Raw genomic sequence first — 22,816 nt, 5'->3', positions numbered from 1 at the left:
AACTCAATACATGCATCAAGGAAAAATGAAATAATGGGCTTACCTACGTTCCCTGTATAGAGTTGAAACTTCCTGCAGAGCTTGTCGATCAGAAGATGTAAAGGGAACTGCATACTCGTTCAGGAAATCATGCTTTTGCCTAGATTGCAGTTGTTGACAGTCCAGGGATCTGCTTTCGTTGCAAGGTGACCCGTGAATTCATTCAGTAATGAGGGAAAGTAGTCCTGCACATGTTCAGAGAGTCATATTTATTTATTTTTGCTTCACAACACATGTTCAGCAGTAGTACTGAAAACTAATTCCAGGACTCAGAGCTGTTGTCTGAAATTAAATCTAGCAGCTCTGCCTATATCCAGAGGCACTTTGAAAGTTTGGATAGGCGTCATGGCATGCTACTACAGACAGGAAGTTCCTTCCAGGGCCAAGGGTTGGTTCAAATTGAGTCCTGAGTTTACCAGTGCTATCGACCCCTATGGAATTTAACAAATTATGCTGCTATATAGCATAACCTTGCTTATTTTGCATCACGTACAGTGGTACCTCAGGTTAAGTACTTAATTCATTCCGGAGGTCCGTACTTAACCTGAAACTGTTCTTAACCTGAAGCACCACTTTAGCTAATGGGGCCTCCCGCTGCTACCACGCCGCCGGAGCCCGATTTCTGTTCTTATCCTGAAGCAAAGTTCTTAACCTGAAGCACTATTTCTGGGTTGGCGGAGTCTGTAACCTGAAGCGTATGTAACCTGAGGTACCACTGTATTTTGAATGGACTATTTGGGATTTGTTGGAAGTTCAGCATTTTTTGCCATTACTGTTACAAAAAAAAAAAGTCTAGGTCTCTGAACATGGACAAAGTCTGGAGCAAACAGCACAGAGCCATGGTAAAGAACTGTGCATATAGACGCCATTCTCTCCAAGCAATGAATTTCCTGTCCTACGCTTCTTTTACTTTTCCAGTAGATGCCATATGGTCACCTGCAACTTTTAACACTGATGAGGACTAGAAACGGTTTTTGAAAAAATAATAATAATGAAAGCCAACTTTCAATATTTCTCAGGAATCCACACTCAGAGCAAGAAGCAGATTCTGCATAGTATATTTTCAAGGCAAAATGTTAGTAGAAACATTTGCGAAGAAACAGTTGGGGGAAGGAAATAAAGTTCTGTGGAGTGGAGATGTAGTACAGTAGTTCCCACAGATCTCAATCTGTGCTGTTCCCTTGATGTAAAGAAGAAGTTAGAAGAGGTAGAAGCATTTCAATTGATTGAAAGAAGAATTTTGAAGGCGTGAAGGAGAAGAAAACTGAAAAATGGCACCCAGCCTGTAATGAGGAGGGATGGTGGTTGTTATGTACTGAAGTTCTGGAGCTCTATATAAGCAGGCTGACTGAGCTCTTCAGTTCAGTTCTGTTCCAGCTTACAAATAAAGAGCTGCTTTGGAAGAATTGCTGTGTCGTCTGATATGTTCACCCACAACTTAACAGTGGTTACATGCAAACAAGTTAGGGTAGAAGATACAAGGGAAGAAGAAAAGATACAATTTTATTTATTTAAAGCCTTTTTATACTGCTCTTTCACACCAAGCGTCTCCCAAAGTGGCTTGCAAGACTCAGATTCTACCTCAGGTTCATAATCTAAAAGACACAACGTTGAAAGAGAAGAGCTGCGGCACTAGTCCTCTTGTTAGCCTGTAGGAATGACTGCAAATGACAATTGAGGGAAGAGCCTGATGGAGCTGGTTTTTCAACAGAGCTGACATAGCTATGCTAAATTAAAGCTGGCATTAAGTGATTCTAAATATATTAAGACAGAATAACAAAGGTGGGTTAAGGAAGACATTACACAACATGGCTTCTGTGTACAATTTAGCTCAGGTTATGGTGTGGGGTCTGACCTATAATCAGACCCTTAGGATCCCTTTCCCCCATATGAACCAACCTGGACCTTGAGATCAACATCTGAGGCCCTTCTCTGTGTCCACCTCCCAAGAGATGTGCAGAGTGTGACAATGAGAGAACAGGCCTTCTCTGTGGTGGCCCCTTGATTCTGGAATTCCCTCCCCAGGGAGACTCACCTGGCATCGATGGTGTTGTCCTCCTGGCACCTGGAAAACTCAGTTTTCTTTTCTTGGGTATTTGGACAGCACCAATGGTTTGGCCATTTCTTCTGGTGTTCATCCTTAACGTGGGTGGGAAGTTATTTTATGGTGCTGGGTGATCTTCTGGGTGAACACTTTTAGCATATTTGTTTGGTTTTAATGGATTTTTTATTATATATTATGGATATTCTCTGTAAATTATTTCGGGACTGCTTTCATGTGAAGTCATACATACACTGAATAAAATCTCATCTAACCAAGTGAAAAGCAGCAGCAGTAAAGCTCTTATTTGCCTTTGGTAACTAAGTGAACCTGCCAATGAAGAAACATGAGCATGGACCAAAATAAAAAATAAAAGCAACAGTTGCATTTAACTCTTTATTAAGTGCTCCAAGAGCAAGTGACCAGATTTCACCTGGTCTTGTGTATAACATAGCACAGATTTCCTCAACCTGGTGTCTTCCAAATGCTTTGTCCTGCAACTCCCATCAGCTTGAGGCAGTGCAATTGTTTTAATCCAAAACATTTGTAGGGCACCAAATTGAAGACTGACATGACATAGCATAACATAACATAGCATAGCATAACATAAGTAACATAACATAAAATATAACATAACATAACATAACAAACTCCATTCAGAAAGCAGCAGCAGCAAACTTTGCAAGTATTTTGATTCCATCAACATGTTGAATGGACACACACACATCAACCAACTTTGAAAATATTCAACTGAAACCTTACAAAACTCAAACATAGTATCAGTAGTTTCACGCACAAGGCTCCCTCTGCCTGCTTTTTAATCCATACTGGTAAGAGGTCATTTTGATTATCAAACTCTCTTTGCGAGTCATTACTTTGCATATATTCTAGAGGAGCCAAGAGTAGATACATTGGCATTCAGTGGATGTATTACAGGAGTTTCCCTTTTCCTACAAGGATTTCTCTTTCCCTTATTCCCCCTGAAAATTCTGCACCTGATTCCTCAATTTCAGGGATTTCAGGTTTCAGGGATGCTCCAGAGCAGATCGAAGGGGCATGGTGCTGGTACTGAAGGGAACAGGAAAGGAGGGGAGGGATTCATTTACTCCTGTCCACACAAACTTGGATATCATCCACTCTTTAAATATTAAAGATGACACATCACAGTGTCCTAGGGAATATTGCCAGGACCTGTATCCATGTGAATTAACCCCTTTAACACTTGCAAATGATATATGTCTTATGCAATAAATGTAGAAATTACCCAGCATCATGGAAAGCTTTCTTCGGTTTGCTGAGTGCTTTGAAAAGCTCTTAACATGGCAGGAAGTAATCTGTTGGTTTGCTTTTGAGGGAAAAGGCTAGTGATTAATCAACCAATAACAAAATCAACAGTAGCATTTGCAAGTAAAGTAGCATCTCTCCCCCCCCCCTTTCAAAAATGATTGGCTGGAAAGAGAAAGGGAAGCCATTTTGAATCCAGATTTGTTGTCCCAGCTTCTCTGAAGGGTTTATCGCTTTAGTGCTTTATGATGAGTGCGTGGGTTCCTTAAGAGTTGCCTGAGTTCTCTTCTCGGTCTTAGTGGAAGGTTGGTTATTCCCTTGAGCCCGATGGTAGGAACATCTATTGGAAGATGCTTTGTCCTTCCTGCCAACAAGTGAAGACAACAAGATATACCGGTAAAATACATTCCAGTGTTGACAGTGCTGCATATGTGGAATGATCCTATGAAAATACTTGGGAAGAATCTCAGAGCCCAATTGTTTGCTGCCAGGAAAATCCCAAAGAAAGATATAATTTGTTTAAAAAGCTCAAAATGAGTCCTATTCAGGCACGGCACAAACACAGAGAGAAAGCTATTCTAGCTATACGATTTATTCCTTCTGTCTCTCGTTGCAGGGAAAGCACTCACAGTTTTCTTTTAACAAGACAACACAACACAACACAACACAGAAGACTTGCGGTGTCTTTGTAATACTTGTCTTATTTGCAAATGGAATACCAGAGCAAGCTGGAAGCAAATCAACACCCCTAAAAGATGCAGCTAGTCTGCTAACCCTGCCTTAGATTCCCAAAGGGCAGCTTTAACTTCTGTAATATTGCAAATGAAATCCTCCCAGTTTATATTGATTCCATCCTGAAGAGGGGCAAGGAACGGCCCTCTAGGCCTCTATATTTAGAATATGAGACTCTCTCCACGCCACACCCCTCATTGGCCTTGTACCAATATTTTGTACCAGTTTCTTTGCTTGCCACAGTAAGAACTTAAAGTGATATGATTAGGGAGGTGATATTTCTTGGTGGCACCATAAGCCTTATGGCTTGAGATAAACACATGAAGCACACTTTCTAAAAGGTTGCTCCTTCATTATGTATGATCTCGCAGCATCAGATAACATAGGCATGCAGAGTACGAAACAAGAGGGGAAAACACAGTGACATATTTAAAATCGAGTTGATGGGTGGGTGGAAATTTTCTTGGGGAAGAGATCAGAACATGTAGGTTATCCCTGCTAAACTGAGACACCTGGGACTTTAACCGTACGGTGCAAAGCAGAGATTTCATTGCCTGTCAGCCAAAGATTATTCATCTCAAAGAGAGAGGCATTGTCATTACATAGAGGGCTGTGCATGGGTCGGAACAGTTCCTGGTGCTCCTCCTGCTGAGATGAAGAGGTTAACTGCCCAACTTTTCCTTCTCTTGTGCTTCTGCCGAAAGGCACAGCCTCAATTTGTGTGTTTGCTGCATCTGCATCCATGCAGCCTGTGCGCAAAATATGGGGCTGCATTGTTCCAGACGGCATTTTGATTTCTAAAGCCCTTGACAGGGTAATTGTTGTAATAGGGTATTTTGGTGAGCCCTCTGCTTGAGGCTGTCCAAGCAATGCAAATCTCTCTGATTTCTGTAAATGGATCCCTTTCACCGAGCCCACGCAAATGTGTCACAGTTTAAAACTGAAAGGGTTTTATTTTTCTGCCTCCAGCAGCAGCTACAAGCATTGAGATCTGCAATTAAAATGTGCAGACGCATGTAGGAGTAAAACTGACAGATTATAATTATCAATAGACAAGGGGGGAAACAAAAATTAATTTCTGAGGCAAAACATATAATTTGCCTTTAAACGGTAATAGCTATTCCATTCCTCATGCAATTTACTGCTCGACAAAATCAGACTTAAGTTGTTTGGGATTCCAGCATCTCTCCCCTGCCCCAAATTACATTGACCTATGGGAGTGTGATGTGGGCTTTCAAGTGGATGTCAGTGGACAATATATGAAAATGCAAAGATAGCAGACAGCAGAGGCTATGGGTGCAATCCAACTGGTGGTCCTAGTAGTGTTGTAACTGGAGAATCTGCTAATGGGGGTGAAAGGAAAGTATCTTACAATTACCTCTCCCCTCTGCAGCCCCAAAGGTTTCTGATAATCTGTTCTGGAGGGGTGGGATAATGCAATGCAAGAGAGCATCTCAGATAGCAACACTTGCTTTGAATAGGGTGGGGGGACAGTGCCATGTGTGTGAGGCAGTTTCCTATAGGCTTGTAGTGTGTGTGTGTGTGTGTGTGTTGTGTGTGTTAGATCAATTGGAACTGCTTTTCTCATCATGCTGAATGGCACGGGCCTCACTCCTGCAAGAGAAGTGCAATTGCTATACAAATGTAATCTTAAAAAAATGCAATGTAAATTTTATAAATGTAATAGAGGGATAAACTTTCAACAGAAGAAATGCTTAGGAATAAAGAATGGTGATGGACCTGAGGATAGCTGCGTTGGTAATGTGAGGGTGCAGTGCATATCTGACAATGAACAGATTTTTTTTAAATCCCCGAAATGATACAGCATTGCTCTTGATGGAGAGGCAATCTTGCCCTTCTTTGTTTTTAAAAGCCTGCATGAGAACTTGTGTGATAAATCAAGTCAGCACTCACTCACTGATATAAACTGTAGCTATGGAGATGAGTCACAGGATTGTGCCTAATCCTCAGTGATATCACAGATATTGTTAAAAAGGCACTCATGATGGTCCTAGAGGAATGTACAGATGTTTCTCACAGGACATGGCACTTGTGATTTGGGGAATGGGTTTCAGATCCAGGTTATGGAATCTGAAGGAAGGTTCCCCCAAAGCCCAAATACTTCCCTTGATCTCACACGCTGGGATCACTTTGTATTGACTAACTAGGGGCAAAATGACAAAATTATGACACTCAAGCAATAGACTTTCCCCTTTCTACCTCACACAAATAGCTTCTTAAAAAAAATATGTGTGGCATCTTATGCTGCTGAAATGTAAACCTTAATACTCGAGTCACTTCCTTATCATCAGAAGTAGAAGAATGTGTATTTTATGAAAATACTCTCAGTCTGTGATGACATTTAATTAAATTGGATTTACTAAATGGTTCAGAAAGCCTGTTTTCCAATTAACTGAAGCGTTTCACAGGCAGGCTATTTCTCTACCTGCTGTGGTGTCTTAACAGCGCAGGCATGGTGCTCAGGCTCAAAGATTTACCAAGGCCAGGCCCTTCTCGAAGCACTGTGCTAAAATAGAAAGAGGGACATGTTCTGATCTTATCTTGCCGATTCTAGTGTAAGAAATACAGCTGATATAATCACTGAAAGATTTCAGAATTATCTGTTTACAGGCGAAATATGATTTGCTCAGTATTTCTGTAGTCGCTGACTGCATATGGATGGACTAAGAGCTGCATGTAATACAAACACATCAAAGATTGTGTAGCCGAGAGAAATGTATTTTGTTTTGTCAAATTCTGCTGCTTCACAATGCATCTGTGATCACTCTGGGCTGCGAGGTGGGGCAAAGTAAAAGGTGCAGAGGTGTCGCAGCCCGAGCGCAGGTTCAGTGAAAGAAACGATAGTGGCATTGTGAAAATGCACAAAACCTGGAGATTCAATAATCCACCCCACATTCTTGCACTCTGGTAGTTTCGTTTCATCAGTCTCAATAATCACCTCATTCCATATGAGTTTGTCTGTGAATCCCTCTCAATGGTAGAGCCCCTTCTGTGTGACCTGCTGTCTTCAGAGGTGTGGTGAGGGTGCACAAGAGACAAGATCTTTTTATATGGTGCCTAGACTGTGGAACAGTGCCCCAAGAATGGTATTCCTGCCCCATCACAGCCCTCTTTTAGGTAGGCAGTCAAGCTTACATCATTCCAGCAAATCTGTAAGCAATTGTGACCTTATGTCACTGTTTCTGTCTGTTGCAGCTTTTTCTTGGAAGATATGTTTTTGTACTGTTTTATAGTTTTATGGCAAGCGAGGCCGCGTGGCTGGTGCAGCAGCAAGTTAAGCTGCCGTCCACGCCCCTTCCAAGCCACCTGGTTGGGCGCTTGCCCGTGGGCTTGGTGCGCCAGCCAGGTGAGTGGGTGGCAGGGGGCTAACGCCCCCTGCTTGAGGCGGAGATCGGCTCCTGCCCACAACCCCTCCCCTCTTTGCAGGAGTAGAGTCTTTTTATGGCAAACTTCCTCAGATATCAGCTTACAGAAAAGCAGGGTCTAAATTGTAGTAGCAAAGAAACACTTATTATTTATATTTATATAAATAATGTATGTTTATATTTTGCATTTCTTCCATCATTGAGCTCATGGTGGTGTAGGTGGGGTTTCCAGATCCAGATCTACTTATTTCAAGTGAGATACCTTCATTCTTATTTGTCTACATGCCTTCAGGGGTGGAGAACTTGTGGCACTCCATACGTTGCTAGAGAACATCATCCCTGACCATGCATGAAAAAGGACCAAGCTGGCTGAGTTCCACATGTGGCTCTACTGATTGCCCACCCCTGGCCTACCACTTCCCAATAATGCTTTTAAATCATTAGTGCTTGTGTGAGAGCATAGCCTTCACCCTCTCAGTTATGTCATTTTAATACACATACTAGGGCTTGCTGATCAGAAGGTCGATGGTTCGAATCCCTGCGACGGGGTGAGCTCCCGTTGCTCGGTCCCAGCTCCTGCCAACCTAGCAGTTCGAAAGCACGTCAAAATGCAAGTAGATACAGCGGCGTAGCGTGGGTTGTCAGCACCCAGGGCAAGGCAAGTAATTTGCGCCCCCTAACCCGGGGCAAGGCAAGTAATTTGCGCCCCCTAATCCGGGGCAAGGCAAGTAATTTGCGCCCCCTAACCCCTAACCTGCCGCCGCTGCCAGCTTCTTCTTGCTGCTGCCTGGTCTGGTGTGGTTCTCTCCCGCGCTCAGCGCTGCGCTGGGCGGCCGCTGCACTGTCCCTCCCCCAGATAGTCCCTCGCTCTCTCTCCACACCGCACGCCTGGCACCCACCCCCTCCACAGTGGGCGGCGACCCGGCAGCTCGGATCGGATTCGCACAGCCAGCACTGCAGTGAGAGTGAGTGAGTGAGCCAGGTAGGGGCAGAGAGATGCGAGTGCGAGCGCGCCCCCCCCAGATGTTGCGCCCGGTACGGCCGGCCCCCCCTGCACCCCCCACGCTACGCCACTGAGTAGATAAATAGGTACCGCTCCGGCAGGAAGGTAAACAGTGTTTCCGTGTGCTGTTCTGGTTCTCCAGAAGTGGCTTAGTCATGCTGGCCACATGACCTGGAAGCTGTACACCGGCTCCCTCGGCCAATAAAGCGAGATGAGTGCCGCAACTCCAGAGTCGTCCGCAACTGGACCTAATGGTCAGGGGTCCCTTTACCTTTTACTGAACTCAAAAAGTTTAGGAAAGTAATTTGTTATTAGGGAGGCAGGTGCATGTATCCCTGGAGGTTTTTAAGGAGCTCTTCCTGAAGAAGCTGTTACCCAGGGAGTCAAACTGAGTTTTTAATAATACTAGCAAGATTTTTTTAAAAAATTGTGGAAAGCAAGCTCATCAATGATTCCATCACATACACACCACTGTATCACTGCCATTCAGGAACATAGATACCACATTCTGGAGATTTCATGCTAAATCAGGATGGCTTTGCTAGGTACACAACTGACCAAGTTTACTGTAATTACATTAAAAAAGGTAAAGAATTCATTTTCAAAAAAGCAGCCAGATGCATTTTGAAACCTACCATGTACTTGAGATTGGTGCCAATGGTCTCTCTGTGATGCTGTTTAGCCTGTAGTAATCCAAAAAGGTTCTGGCCACATTCCTTCCTAGTTTCATATCTGTGAGTGTCTAATTAAGGAGAATGCTTAAAAGGGGTTTTTAAAATCCAAACCAGCTGCAAAGGTAAATTACAGAGATACGATGCATAAGCAAATTTGAGTTTAATACTCCAATAGATCTGACCTTAATATTTATTAACAGATTTACAAGTGTCATAACTGGGTATCACTTTTGTTCAAACCAAACAATAATATGTTGCTAAAATTGTAACGTATGCTCCCACTTGAATTACCTCACGCACACTCATGTGACTTGGCTACTCTAAAGAGGATTCTCAACTCCTGAAAGGGAATGTTATGTACAGCTTGATTATGTATCACCTTTACATAACCTACTGAACCAAGCACCCTGTCCCTTCAGCAAACACCAATGATTGTCCATGATTTTGTATGCACTTCCATTTTATGCACACATACATTATATTATTAGCTTTTCGTCCATTCTGAAACTTAAATCTATTTGTGTCTTGTACAAATGCAGTTATCAGTAATTACCTGATGCAATTTCCAGTAGTGGGAAATTCCAGAAGTATAACATTTCAGGGTTTCCAGGCATCTTATGTAAAGATGCCAACTTCTAAATGAAGCATTTGTTATTACCCGCCTACTCACATTAGGGATATCAAAACAAATGAATTTAAGATGCAGAGTTCACACTCTGTGGGGGGAAATATCTCTGCTCATTATTTTTTCTTCAAATGGAGAAGATGACTAATGTGAAATCATGTAAAGTCTTAGCTCTGTGGCTGAAAGCTGGAAGTATTATACAGAGAAACTAATCCAAGAGGTTTGTAAATGAGCTACAGTCTAATTGTAGAAATGACCCTGAAGCCCATGCAGGATTATTATTCAACTGGGGCAAAGGGAGACAAAGTAGTAGAAATACATTTATATATATATATATATTCAGAACCAACTTTTATTAGCACGAATGTGCCGGGTTTCACCTTGAATCAAGCTATTTCTCATGAGGAGGGTAAACCTGAGTCTGGATTGTACCACTTCTGACTGTAGGTGGGGGAATCACATCATGGAAATCTGTAAGAACAAGACTTCACACTTTTGGAAATAACTGAGCTTTCATTTAAAACAAGGACACTAATCACTTCAAGTAATGTTTGATGTCAGCTCAGAACCAACCACTGTTTGTCATGAGGGACCTAACCCAAGATCTAGGCAGGGGTAGAGAACCTGTGGCCCTCCAGATTTTCCATCATCCTTGAATATGCTTGCTGGGGCTGATGGGAAAGTTTTTAAAAACAAAAGAAAACATTCATGATATCATTCAGAAGGTATTTATTATTATTATTACTCTGCTTCTTAATGTAGCACAAGTCTCAGTGACCAAAACCTTTTCTAAAGTCCTGCAGATACACTGTGCAGCACCTGTTTCATTTATTCTTTCTCCGGATTTCAGCTTAACTACATTTGATGTAGGTGCATATGAGATGTCAATTGTTTCATCTATCATTGGCTCCAGGTATTTAGTACTTCATAGATCTCCTGCAGAAAGCTGCATTGGTAGTCTGAAAAAGCTTGATCTTGGGATGTTTCTCAGTCACTTTTTGCAGACAATTGCATCTCTCACATGCAAAGGAGATAAAGGCTTTGCACCTTTACTATTGTAATGATTCTCTTATCTCAACTTCAGATGCGCTCCACATGTCTCTGTCCTCTAATCAGTTGAGCTGGTAACAAATGAAATAAGGGTGCTGAAAAAGGCGGGCTGGTTCTTAAAATCCACTGTACAGGGACTCTTTGTCCACTATAATCGCAGCAATGTCTTCAACTGGTTCCTTTTTCTTTCTTTTGCGTGACTTTTATTTTCAGTTTTTCCTCTTACACTATCCTGCATTTGCAATCTATAAAATTATGCCACAGGAGAGAGGGGGGGGGGGAAACTTACTTGACCCAGTGGAACTAACAATGGCTGCTTCCCTGGATTTCAATTTTCCAGAGGTGTTCCCCAGAACATTGGTTCCTGCTGTCATTACCATCCTTGTGATGGCTATTGGATTAGTATTCCTTCCTCTTTTCTGGCCCAAATGACATGGTGAAAGACCTGCTCTTGGAAAAACAGAAGTGGCAGCAGTTTCTCCTCTGCTAGTGGCTACATTTCAATACCTTTGGAAGGAATATAAGAAACCTTAGCCCCCTAGGAAAGGATACCATTTGAAGTTAATGGTGGGTGAAATTTCCTGCAACGCTATCAATTACCCATTTTTACCCATCCCAACTGGTCAGATAAAGGCGCGTAAAACCTTGCTCTTTATTTAAATCCAAGTAAAACACCATATTTCTGATTAGTTTCAGTTTCTTATTATGCAGTATCCTTTCCACTTCTATAGTCCTCTTTGCTGTCATATTGAAACACTTTGGGGAGTCATCCATTGCCAGTTTTCACTCAAGAAGATTTGTTGCTCCTGTTTAGTGTCAGTCTGCTCACAACCATTCCCTGTAATCGCAGCTTCAAGAACTGCACACAGAGCCTTCTTCCAGCAATAAAAACCTCAATTTGGAAACCTGTTAGCGCTATGAGTCTTTAGGGGAGATACTAAGCACTGTAGCTTTAATAGCTCACTGATCATTTAATAATGTTGCCACTGCAGAGACCAGTCGCACTATGATCCATCCTTGCGCTTGTTTTACTTCTTAAAATGTGGGGTCATTTTGCTTTCAAGATTGTGGGTTGACTTTCCACCCCCCCCCCCCCGTTTTGCAAAGCAGTGGCAATTATTGGAAATAATAAGACTCCTTTCAAAGCCACAATCTCATTTTAATAAGATCTGTTGTGTCATTTCTATGCCACAGTGAGTGAGGCTTCTGCTGCGATAAGGATTTGACAAGGGCAAAGCCAGTTAGCAGCGCCGTTCAATATTTGATAAGTCCTTTGGGGGTCTCCATCAAACGGATTGGATCTTAACTTTTATGTCTCTTCTAGAGGACAGCACCTCCATCAGCCTGAAATGCTATTGGCTGGGTTATTAGTTATGGAACTCATCCAAGTCTATCCCCCTAAGAGGATTAAGAACTATGACCTTCTAGACTGGAGGTATCATTTGACAGACCTGTGTGCTTCTTTGTTTTATGCAAGCAGTTAAATTATGAAAAAAGAGGAGGAAGAGGGAGGGAGATGCATACAGAGTAAGAAGCCGACAACAGGATACAGCTCTGCTGAGTATGCCAACTTTGCTAGAAAGTCAGTTTTCCATTACAGAAATTGCGGCGTTTATCAAGAAGAGAATTTCCTTTCTTTCATGTAACTATGGCCTAGGAATATATTTTTGTCAGTTTCATTAAGAAATAGGTCCTTAGGTGTGTGGGTACTGATGTTCAAGACTATGGAAGCTTTTCCTGAGTTGAAACTCTGTCATGTACGTCTCTTTCATCACAGTTGCACTAAATGAGCATTATAAATCATCCTCTCCTCTCACACACCCCATCTAGCAAACCAAACAATTCTCCCCACTATCTGGCTGAATATTTTGTCAGCTTCAAAATGCAATCCCCCCCCCCCCTTTAATGGTCACCTACACTTGGGAATGCATGTAGAAAATTAGAATATCAAAGAGAATGGTCCAAGCTAGTCAACTTCCTGATGTGCTTGTTTACTATGTACATGGATTTTAAAAAACAGAATAATAGACATGGTAATTAACAGTTACCATAAGTCTGTTGTAGTGGTTGCAGGTTGGACACTCCATATGAGATTTTGAGCTGAGTTGCATGTTTAAAAGAATCATGAGAATGTATATATAAATACCTCCCAACATACTTGCATGTAGAAAAGCTGCATGTTGTGAATGAGCTTAGCCTTCTCTGTGTAGTGCTAATTTTCTCTTTGCAGATAGTTGTTTGTAGGGATGGGGGACAAAATTGGTTAAGTTCACATTTGAAGGTGAACCTGCCTACCGTAATTTGCTCTGCCTGAAGCAAAAAGTGAACTGGAGGACAGCTATTTGCACTTCTCTGAATTTTGCAATGCAGTTCTCCAGACAATGTATACCAAAAATGCGTCTATTTGAGTAAAGTGTGCATCAAAAGGCATAGATTTGTGAAGACAACATCAATGCATTACATAAATGCTAATGGATTTTCACAATGACCCTTTAAAGAAAGGAAATTTGCAACTGATATGGACAACGACAGAAGCGTCCGGATATAGCTTGTTTGTTTTCAATAGTGGGCTGAACTCAAACATGTGGTCCTGCACCAGTAGTCTGCAGTGGTGCAATCCACCACTTCTTCTCAGCATATACATTAGCGAGCAGAGAAAACCCAGCAACATCAAGTGCTTTCTCTCTTTTTCTTTTTTAGAAAAAAGGTGCCAGCACTCACCATGAAGTTGTTACAGGAAGTGACACACTTTTAACATGGGAGGGGGGTATGAAGGTGCCAGTACTGTGTACCTTTGAGTACCCCTCAGAGAAAGCACTGCCAGCATCAATAGCTCTATATCTATGTGAAAGGAGATACAATTCACTGCCCAGTGATTTAATACAGATTCTTTCTAAAAGAATATAAGCTGTTCCCACAACGTATTTTAAAGCGTTATAAATTGTACTTCAAAAATTACGTTCTGTCAAGATGATGGCACAGGCTGCTTTCCAACTACCTGTCTACAAGCTGAATTAGAAATGGATCCCTTTACAGCACATTCCTATACATACTGTACCTGTTTAGAAGACCGTCTCATTGAATTTAATAGGATTTACTTTCAGATGAGCATGTCCACTAAGCGACTAAAATTACCTACCACAACCTGGTCAGTGGTAATCTGGTCCAACACGTGCAGCGGATATCATGGGAATGGCATAATTAAGCTCGTATCCAGTGAGGCGTTAAGTAAGCCTCCTGTCAGCGCAAGGATTTCCACTTGCACTAGGGGACTCCCCCCCTCCCCATTCCGTCTCCTCTCCCCATCCATCCCCTAAATCTATTATGGGGTTTTCTCCAGTGCTCCAGAACAGATATAGAGAGAATGCAGGTCACATGCATTGGGGGAGGGGGAGCCCTAATGCGCATGTGGAAATCCTTGCACTGGCAGGATGCGGGACTTTGATATTACCTTAAGCAGAACTCATATTGCACATGTCAGTTTGGGTGCGGCCTCTGAACACAGAAGAAACAAATACGAACATTCCATGCAAAGCAAGGGCAATGTTCAAATGTCTTGCCTGGTACAATGCATCACAAAGAAACGAGAGGAATTACCTTATAAACGCTACTTGGCACGCCAAATTGAAATGGATCAGATTTACTGGAAAAGAGTAAGGAAATCTGATGTCCGAGGACCTGGGCTGAATTAAGTAGAAAGGTTTTCAGTCTTCTCGTTGGATGTTGGATATTGCTGTCATGCAATCACAACAAGGGAAGGGCTCCCATAACTTATCCCGTTTGACCCCCTGCCAAATCAGGAATCCCAGCCTTATACTGTACAATACCTGATTAACAGCCATCCATTCTCTTCTTGGAGACCTTTTGGGAAGGCTGTTCTGCAACTTCCCTGAGGTATTTGCTCTACAGCCCACCTGTTCTTATGTCTAAAGCATTTTCTTCACCCCTAACGTTAAGAGCAGATGAAGTGGCATGGAAGCCAATTTGCTTGCACAGAACCAGCAGGCTCTATCATGATAGAGCTCCCCTGGGGGAAAGGTTGACAGCCTCTGATGCTGTACCTTTAAAAAAAGACTTGCAGTCCCTAAGTAATAGTCATGCTCCAGTGTGTTTAGTATTTTGGCTGAGCTCAGTGCAAACCACAGTGATTTAAAGCTTGGAGATCAAGTAGGATACAGCAGATTCAGAATTATTTATTTCTTTACTGCAGAAAGCCTCACTACAGATTATTTACTGCATGTGGGGCTATTTAGGATGGGGGGGTTGTAGATTGATTGAAATTTTGCAATTAAAACAAGCAGTCTTTTAAAAAGATTTAAGGTTTTATCAGTGAGAAGAAAATAACTCAAAGAGGCAGAAGCTCTGGTAATTCTCTGGCTGCAAATAGGGGCCAAAGGGAAGGGGGACTAAGGAAACTTTATTTTTCAAGGGAAGGTCAAAATTAAAATGGGGGAGAACCTACCAGCATTACTGTTCTCTCCTTCACAACATTCATGTTATCTCTCCTCCTCAGTTATCTCTGATGTCTGCTAATATTTATTGGGAGCAAGGAATTGTTCTGGGGATTAATTACAATCAGAGAGCTGTTTCAGTCCACAGCACCATACGTTGCATCTGAATGAGATCTAGTGATATTATTCATATAGCATCAATGTATGTGATGAGGGGGATGAAAACAAGGTTTGCAGAGGTCAGGATTTTTCAGCCTAATTTAAGGTGCTGCATCTTTTATCTGAGGGAGTTCAGCATTTTTTAGGAACATTAGTTGCATTCAGGCCTCTCAGTAATAGTGCCTGTTCAGATTTTTTTAAAACAACAACAACAACAACAACAACAACAACAACAACTGATATTGCATCTCAATCACTTCCATAAATGTAGTGCTTCTGTATGCAATAGAAAGCTGGAATTCAGCTGAAAGTTCTACTCAACACAGTTCCAATGAATTAAGAAGCAAATGGGAACTTGGCAAAACCTATTTTATAGTCCCGAACAAAATTATTAGGTGCTTATCAGGACTGCAGTAGGTTAAAACATTACTCTAGACACCTTTAAAGGTGAAGAGGGGAATAGACAGCAGTATTCATGATATTCAAACTAGAATGGGCAAAGGGCAAATGGAGAAATTACATGGGGTGATCTGCAAGGTTAGTCAGAGTAGAGTTATTGGGGAAAGAGGAGACGAGCAAAATGAGGAAGAGGCAATAATGAAAAAGTCAGAGGATTAAACCAAGGGGGTCTGAGGGTCTGAGGGCCACATTTTCGTATGGGCAAGTTTATGGGACCTGAATGCCAATGGTGAGTGGAGCCAAAGGCAAAAGTAGAGGCCTGAAGGGGCACATTTGGCTTCTGGGACTGAAGCTTCCTGGCCATGAAAACTACCCTGTGCATCCCTGGGGAACCCCCCCCCCAGGTTTTCACTTTGCTCACCCCTGGAAAAATTCCTGAAGATACCCATGCACCTCATAGATCATACAGGTATTGGTATATAAGACTGCAGCATGATTTAGTTTTGATTAAGATCCAGCTGCAAATGTTAAAGCACTGTAACCATCTCTACCAATGGGTTCTAGGTGTTGTTTTTGTCCTCAAGTGTGTTGGTTCCCCCAACCCTAAATGCATTGCGTTGCTAAGAAGAGAGAAAGAACCTGCTGAGGGATGCTTGCCCCAGGAGTTATGGCAGATTAGAATTTTATACGATAAAATCCTGGTACAACAGCACTGTTTTTTTCTAAAAAGCTTTTATGTAAGTAATCCATAATTTATTATAAAAATGGGGTATTAGAAGGGGCTGGAGGAAAATAATTGACTGGAGGAGAAGAAGTAACACTGTCAGCTCCAATCCCTCAAGGCCCATAGATTTCCCCAGCCTCAGCTTCCATTCCCTGCTTAGATCCTGGGCACCTGCCAAGTAAGCAATCTGAGGAACTACATATTGACCAAGCACAATTGTAGTTCTGATTGTGCCCATTAACAAGGAAAGATGGAGCATGGGTTTGAGAGGCAGACTATAACGAGAGAGAGAGAGAGAGAATGTATACCATATTTTTCGCCCCATAGGACGCACCGGCCCATAGGACGCACCAAGTTTTTTGGGGGGGAAATAAAGGGAAAAAAAATTATTTCCCCCCCAGGCGCTTGTGGGGCTGGCGCTCTTCTCCCCGCCGCCAGCCTTCAGACCAGGTCCCGGGACAGCGGGAAGACATGCTGCGCCTCCCAGCTGTCCCCGGAGCTTGCGGGGCCGGCAGCGGGGAGAAGCGTTCTTCTCCCCGCCGCCCGCCTGCAGACCAGGTCCGGGGACGGCGGGAAGACGCGCTGCGCCTCCCTGCTGTCCCTGGAGCTTGCAGGGCTGGCGGCGAGGAGAAGCACGCGTCTCCCCGCCGTCAGCCTCCAAACCACATCGGGAGACAGCGGGATGGCGGCGTTCTGCCTCCCCGCTGTCCCCCGACCTTGTGGGGCTGGGGCTGGCGCTGGGGCTCTCCAGGCTTCAGCAAAAGCCTGCATTCGCCCCATAGGACGCACACACATTTCCCCTTCATTTTTGGAGGGGAAAAAGTGCGTCTTATAGGGCGAAAAATACGGTACCTACCACACCACTTTTCATTTATAGGAAAATACCAAAATGGTTTCCAGTGTATTAAAACTATACAAAATCTTATTAAAATCAACGAGTTAAATAAAATAGTATCAAACAACAAAAATAAACAGCACAGTAATCCGTTGTGAGGTATCAGTACTAACTGTCACCAAATGCAGACTAAAGTACATTGCAGATCAGCTGCGTTCAGTTTGGTAGATCACAAGTTGTGCAAGTTGTCATGCCCTCACTCAGAATAAGCTAAACAAACCGATGTTCTGATTCAGCCCCACCCCTTATATTCCCACCCCTGTCATAACCTGATAGACTTCCTAAGCAGTTGTTAAATCCTGTCTCCCCCACCCCAAGTCGTTATAATTTCCTGGCCAGTAATATTTTTATAGTTCATTCTCTCCAGGAATCCTCTTGCTCCTCTCAAATTGTGTCAAGTCTCCCGAGGAATTCCTGGGCCATCATCTGCCTTAAGGAAGATGTGACTATGGACAGAGTTCAGATACAGTCAAGATCAAAACAGTGTTGTCATATCCACCGGCAAGGATATTTTGAGGTCTAGGCCTAGACTGAATGGGTGAAGAAGGAAAGGAGTGCTGGAGCAAATACATGGGCCAGAAAACATTGCCAAAATAGTGTGTTTCCTAGACCCTACTACTAGAAATCATGTCTGGACAAAAACAATTCTGAAGATGCATGGCAGGAAAGTGATTTTATGCATAATTTGCAATGGTAGATGGAAAAAACCAAAACAAAACACCAGCACCGCTTGCTCTGTTTTGGGGGGTAAGCTTACATTCCCAGCCCAAGATGTATAAACAAGATAGCCACTGAATCCCACTGATGAGAATTTAGTGCAAGTCCTTAATTAAAGAAGAACTAGAAGAAGAGTGCATGTCAGTTGAACACACTCAGGAGAATGCAGGAGCTTGGTGAAATTGAACAGGGGGAAAGCAAAAAATAGAAAGTAAATGGAAATTGTTCAAAGGTAATTGAATGTATGTCTGAGCATTTATGTGTGCTAGCTAGCAATAAATACACTTTGCGGCAAAGCAAGCCAGTATGGGCAAATAAAGAAAGTGCAGAAAGCAATCAAGGGGAAGGAAGAAGCATAAGCAAGCTGAACTAAAGTACTGTTTTGAGCTGGAATGGGAGAGGAATAAAAGCCAGAGTGAGAGAGTCAGTTTGCCCTCCTGCAGCTGATGCAGAATTATAGACGTGGCAAGTAGGACAAAGCCCACACAATTGTCTTAAAAATATAAATATACTGCCCATCACCTGTACAGATACCAGAGTGAGGTACAATGCATAAAATAAATAAACCATATGATATGATATGATAGATGCGGTAGAAAGTCTAGCAAGATATCAGGCAGACATTCCAGGTCACTAAGTTGCTCAGTGTCAGGAAACAGGGAGCTTTTGCTGGGCCACGACTATAGGGAGATTTAATGGGAATTCTGGGTTGACTTTTCTAAGGTGTGTGTGTATGGGGGGGGGGTGCTGCTGACAGGTGAGCATCTTTCATTGCTCTATGTACAGGGAGTTAATACAGAGAGTATAATCCCTGCAGGACAAACAGCACCATTTAGAACAGCCTTTTTCAACCATGGGTCCCCAGCTATTGTTGTAATACAACTCCCATCATCCTTGGCTAGTAGGACCAGTGTTCCAGGGTGATGGGAGTTGCAGTCCAACAACATATAGGGAACCAAGGTTGAAAGAGGCTAAGCGTTTCTGGGGCTCTGAACTCCTGCTGGGGAATGAAAATCCATTGCTTTGTCTCCAGTCCACTTTCCCAGCTTGATCCTCTGAAATGTTTGGTTCAGAAGCATGAAGAAGGTGGAAACTTATCTAGATAAATTTATGTTTGGCTCCCTTCAACAGGTGCATAAGAAATGGAGCTTAGTTTGCCATAGGTCCAAGTTAAACTCTGTCTTAAGAAGGGGGACTGGCTTCCACTGGTCACAATTTCCCATTAACGTGATGAATAGTCACATGATTAATAGTTCTCCTTTGGGAATCACATACACTGAAATCCAAGACTCTACTCAGGCCGGAAGGGAAGTGTTGAGATATCCTAGCAGCTGGATTCATTTTCTCAATTTTCTATTGGCAAAATCAGGAACTGCAAGTTTCTAAATTTTTTTTGGAGGAATTATTAGAGCCTTCTGCTGCCACCTGCTGGACCAGGATCGATTGCAGCGCTCCAAATGTTTCCATTTTCCAATGCTCTTGATTCCCACCTACCCCCATTCTACACTCTCAATTTTTGCATATTGGCAGAGCAAGCAAGGGACTCCAACTCCATGAGACGGGCGAAAGGAAACAGACTTTCAACTGTGCATTTAGACCTTGGGAGGAAATGGGAAGTTTTGAAGTTCAGAATATCTATGTATCTACAGTCTTCTGGCTGCTAATACTGCTGGGTTTTTAAAGAACCTTTTAAAAATATGGTTGTTTGGCCATCTCTCAGGTGCGTGTGAGAGGTTGCAGAAGCAGCTATCCAGACATCCAGATTGGGGTTCCAGGTGTGTGTGGTTGTTGTTTTTTTGGGTGGGGGGTGGGGTTCTTCAAGCTAGAACCAAATATAAAAGAAGAAAATCTCTAAACGCTGAACCTGTCCCTGGTCTCTGACCCATGGGTTTTATTTACAGGGGTTTGCCTAGAATCTTATTTAAATTGCTGAGATAAATCTGTGTAGCCATTGCTCAAATCCTGAACTGGTGAATTAGCCTTTCAGACATTTTATAATATGTATTAAAAGTAACAATGGAGGGTGTGTCAGGTAGTAGTAGTAGTAGTAGTAGTAGTAGTAGCAGTAGTAGTAGTAGAATGAATGATGTGTGATGTTGAACAAAGCCATTATGATAAGTTTACATCTGCACAGCAAAGCAACACATATGAAGGGAATATGTACAGAAATTCTTCTAGATCTGAAATGCCCCCCCTCTCTTTCTTAGGTAATGCCTACTTTTGGGGCCAAATTGCCACTGATGTGTAGTGGCTGTTCTCATGATCAACATCGGCCACATTTCACCACTGCGTGATTAACTTCCAGTCACATGGCTACCATAGTCAACGCTGCTAGACAGCTCAATGATTTTAGCAAGGAACAAAGTCTTTTCACCTTTCTTGCACCTTCAGCAACTCACTTAAAAGGCTGGCAGTGAATTTGACCTGCAAGGATAACCCCTATGGGACCCAGATATCACTTATTGAGTCTAAAGATTGTGCCCTAGTCTAGGCTGATGTGAAGTGCTGCACCCTTGGCTTGAGTTCTTTCCCCTTCCTCGCTTCAACCCCAGCACAAAAAAACCTGTCACCTTGGCTAGGAAACATACTACCTCAATCACAATCACACTTCAATCACCAGACTGTCTCTTTCGCAGCTCCTGTCCTTGGTTCTGAGTATTTACAGCCCATCTGTCAGTCTCAAACACACTTCTCATTCAAGAGGGGAATTAATCTCTCTTCTCCTCCACCTCCACCACACATTTGCCATTTGCCATGAACTGCTTCCCTTTATCTCATCAAACATTTTCTTTGACTTGGAAAATGCTTTGCACCCACCATATCTGGGCAGGTAATTGACTGCACTGTTACTTAGTTGCCCCCATATGGCTTCCCCAGCTAACAGACATATCCACTGCAATTTTTAAAGTAGGTACAGAATTCAGATACCACATGAGTGCCGTCTCTATGTCTGCACATTAAATAAGAGCCAAATTCTTGTAGAACATGTCAACAATGTGTCATTAATGTAGAGTACTCCATTCCAGATTCCCTAGCATTTTTGCTTGGGAAAGAAGGGTGTGTGTGACAAGGGTGGCAGTGACAAAGATATACTGCTGCAGAACTGATCTTCTCATTACTTTAATATCAACCCAGTGCAGGATTTAAGGTGGTGTGAGCCGTTCTGCCATACAGGGAGCTGAGCCATGGGGGCACACAATTGAGATGATCCATAATGGTGAAGATTTTGGGGTGCCAAATGTTGGCCTTGCAAAGGGTGCCATATTTTGAAAGATTACCAAAGTCTGCCTCCAATCAACCTTCCACGCTATGGTAACCAGGAATTTCAGATTTCCTAAAAAGAGAAACATACTCCAATCCTATAATTGCCATTGGCAGTTCTTTTCAGATAGCTGTGAATAAAATGATAGAGGTGTTGTATGTGTTTTCCCAATACAACCCCATTGTCATTCTCAGATTTTTGCAGTACTTATTTTATTTTGTTGTTGTTGTTGTTTTTAAAAAACCTTCATAAGCCAGTTGACTGTATGCTCCACAGGAAATAGCACCTGTATTAAACCACCTTCAACACTCTTATCTAAAAAAGCTTGCATCCTAAATGCTTATACCGCAACAGACATATGCACTTATAAGATAGATAGAGTGATCTTTATTACATTCCTCTAATTGTGCTACATGTTTTATTTAACTGTAATAAGTAAAGCCCAATGTGGAAATGATAAAAAAAACCAAAAGATGTTAAACTGTGCACGCAGGCTTGCTGTCATTTACTGGTGTTTATATTAAACACTGCCTCTTCCTGTCTTGTTCTTCTGCCAACATTAATGCCTGGCTAATGATGCAGATTGCAACTCCTGTGACAGAAGATAATTGTGCAGGCATGGTTCCTTCACACTTGAATTTACAGTGTCTGTTAGCATGGTAAAAGGAAGAGCAGAAGGGACTGCAAACAAACTTGGCTTCAAGTGAACTAAAAAAAAAGATCTGCCTAACATTCACCCGCATATGTGGTTTCATATGTAGTTGCTAATGTGTGCAGCGTTCATCCACTAGCCCTCCTAGGCTAGATCAGTTTAAAACAGGTGAGAAGGCACTCATTCTTCATGTGGTGGATGTACAGGGAGTCAGTCTGTTGCTTTCCAGCTATTGTTGGACATCAGCCCCAGGCAGCATGGCCAGTGGTCAAGGATGCTGGGGCTGGAGGCAAACAATATCAGAGGGCACTGCATTGGCTACTCGTGGATGAATACTGGGTTAGAAGATTTGGATTTAGGAGCCCTATGGTCAAAACTCCACTTGGACCATGAAGATCACTGGGTTGTTTTGAGCCAAACACTGTTTTTTAGCCTAGGGTTGTAATGAAGACAAAGTGAGATAACTCCTTCCATGTACACTGTTCTGAACTCCTTGAACAAGGGATGGGATATAATTGCAAGGGGCATATTTTATATTAGAAGTATATCCAAATCGTGAAAGTGTCTCTTGATTACCTAGATGGAGGATGCAAAGATATGTGTGTATGTGTGTGTAGAAACCTCTGGTTTTTATATGGCTGATCTTTTCCACATCTGTTTATTCACCCACTTTTGCCTCTGACTACACTCACTGGCTGCATCTAGCTGTGCTTGTCACTGGTG

General features: G+C 42.6%; 1 protein-coding gene across 1 annotated transcript in view; it reads right to left on the bottom strand.

Annotated features, from left to right (window-relative positions):
• Nucleotides 1-2,462: 2,462 nt before the first annotated feature.
• LOC310765067 (BEN domain-containing protein 5-like) overlaps nt 2,463-22,816 on the bottom strand; it is a gene marked incomplete at its 5' end in the record, with an annotated part of 723,703 nt that continues 703,349 nt past the window's right edge. Inside the window, 2 exons of the mRNA XM_083619593.1 lie at nt 2,463-3,728; nt 9,121-9,217. Coding sequence (XP_083475719.1) covers nt 3,608-3,728; nt 9,121-9,217 — 218 coding nt within the window. The 3' untranslated portion in view covers nt 2,463-3,607. The remainder of the gene's footprint in view (nt 3,729-9,120; nt 9,218-22,816) is intronic.

Source organism: Podarcis filfolensis, assembly GCF_964270895.1.
Source record: "Podarcis filfolensis genome assembly, chromosome: 6".
Classification (NCBI taxonomy): Eukaryota; Metazoa; Chordata; class Lepidosauria; order Squamata; family Lacertidae; genus Podarcis; species Podarcis filfolensis.
This window is presented reverse-complemented; position numbering and strand designations above follow the sequence as displayed.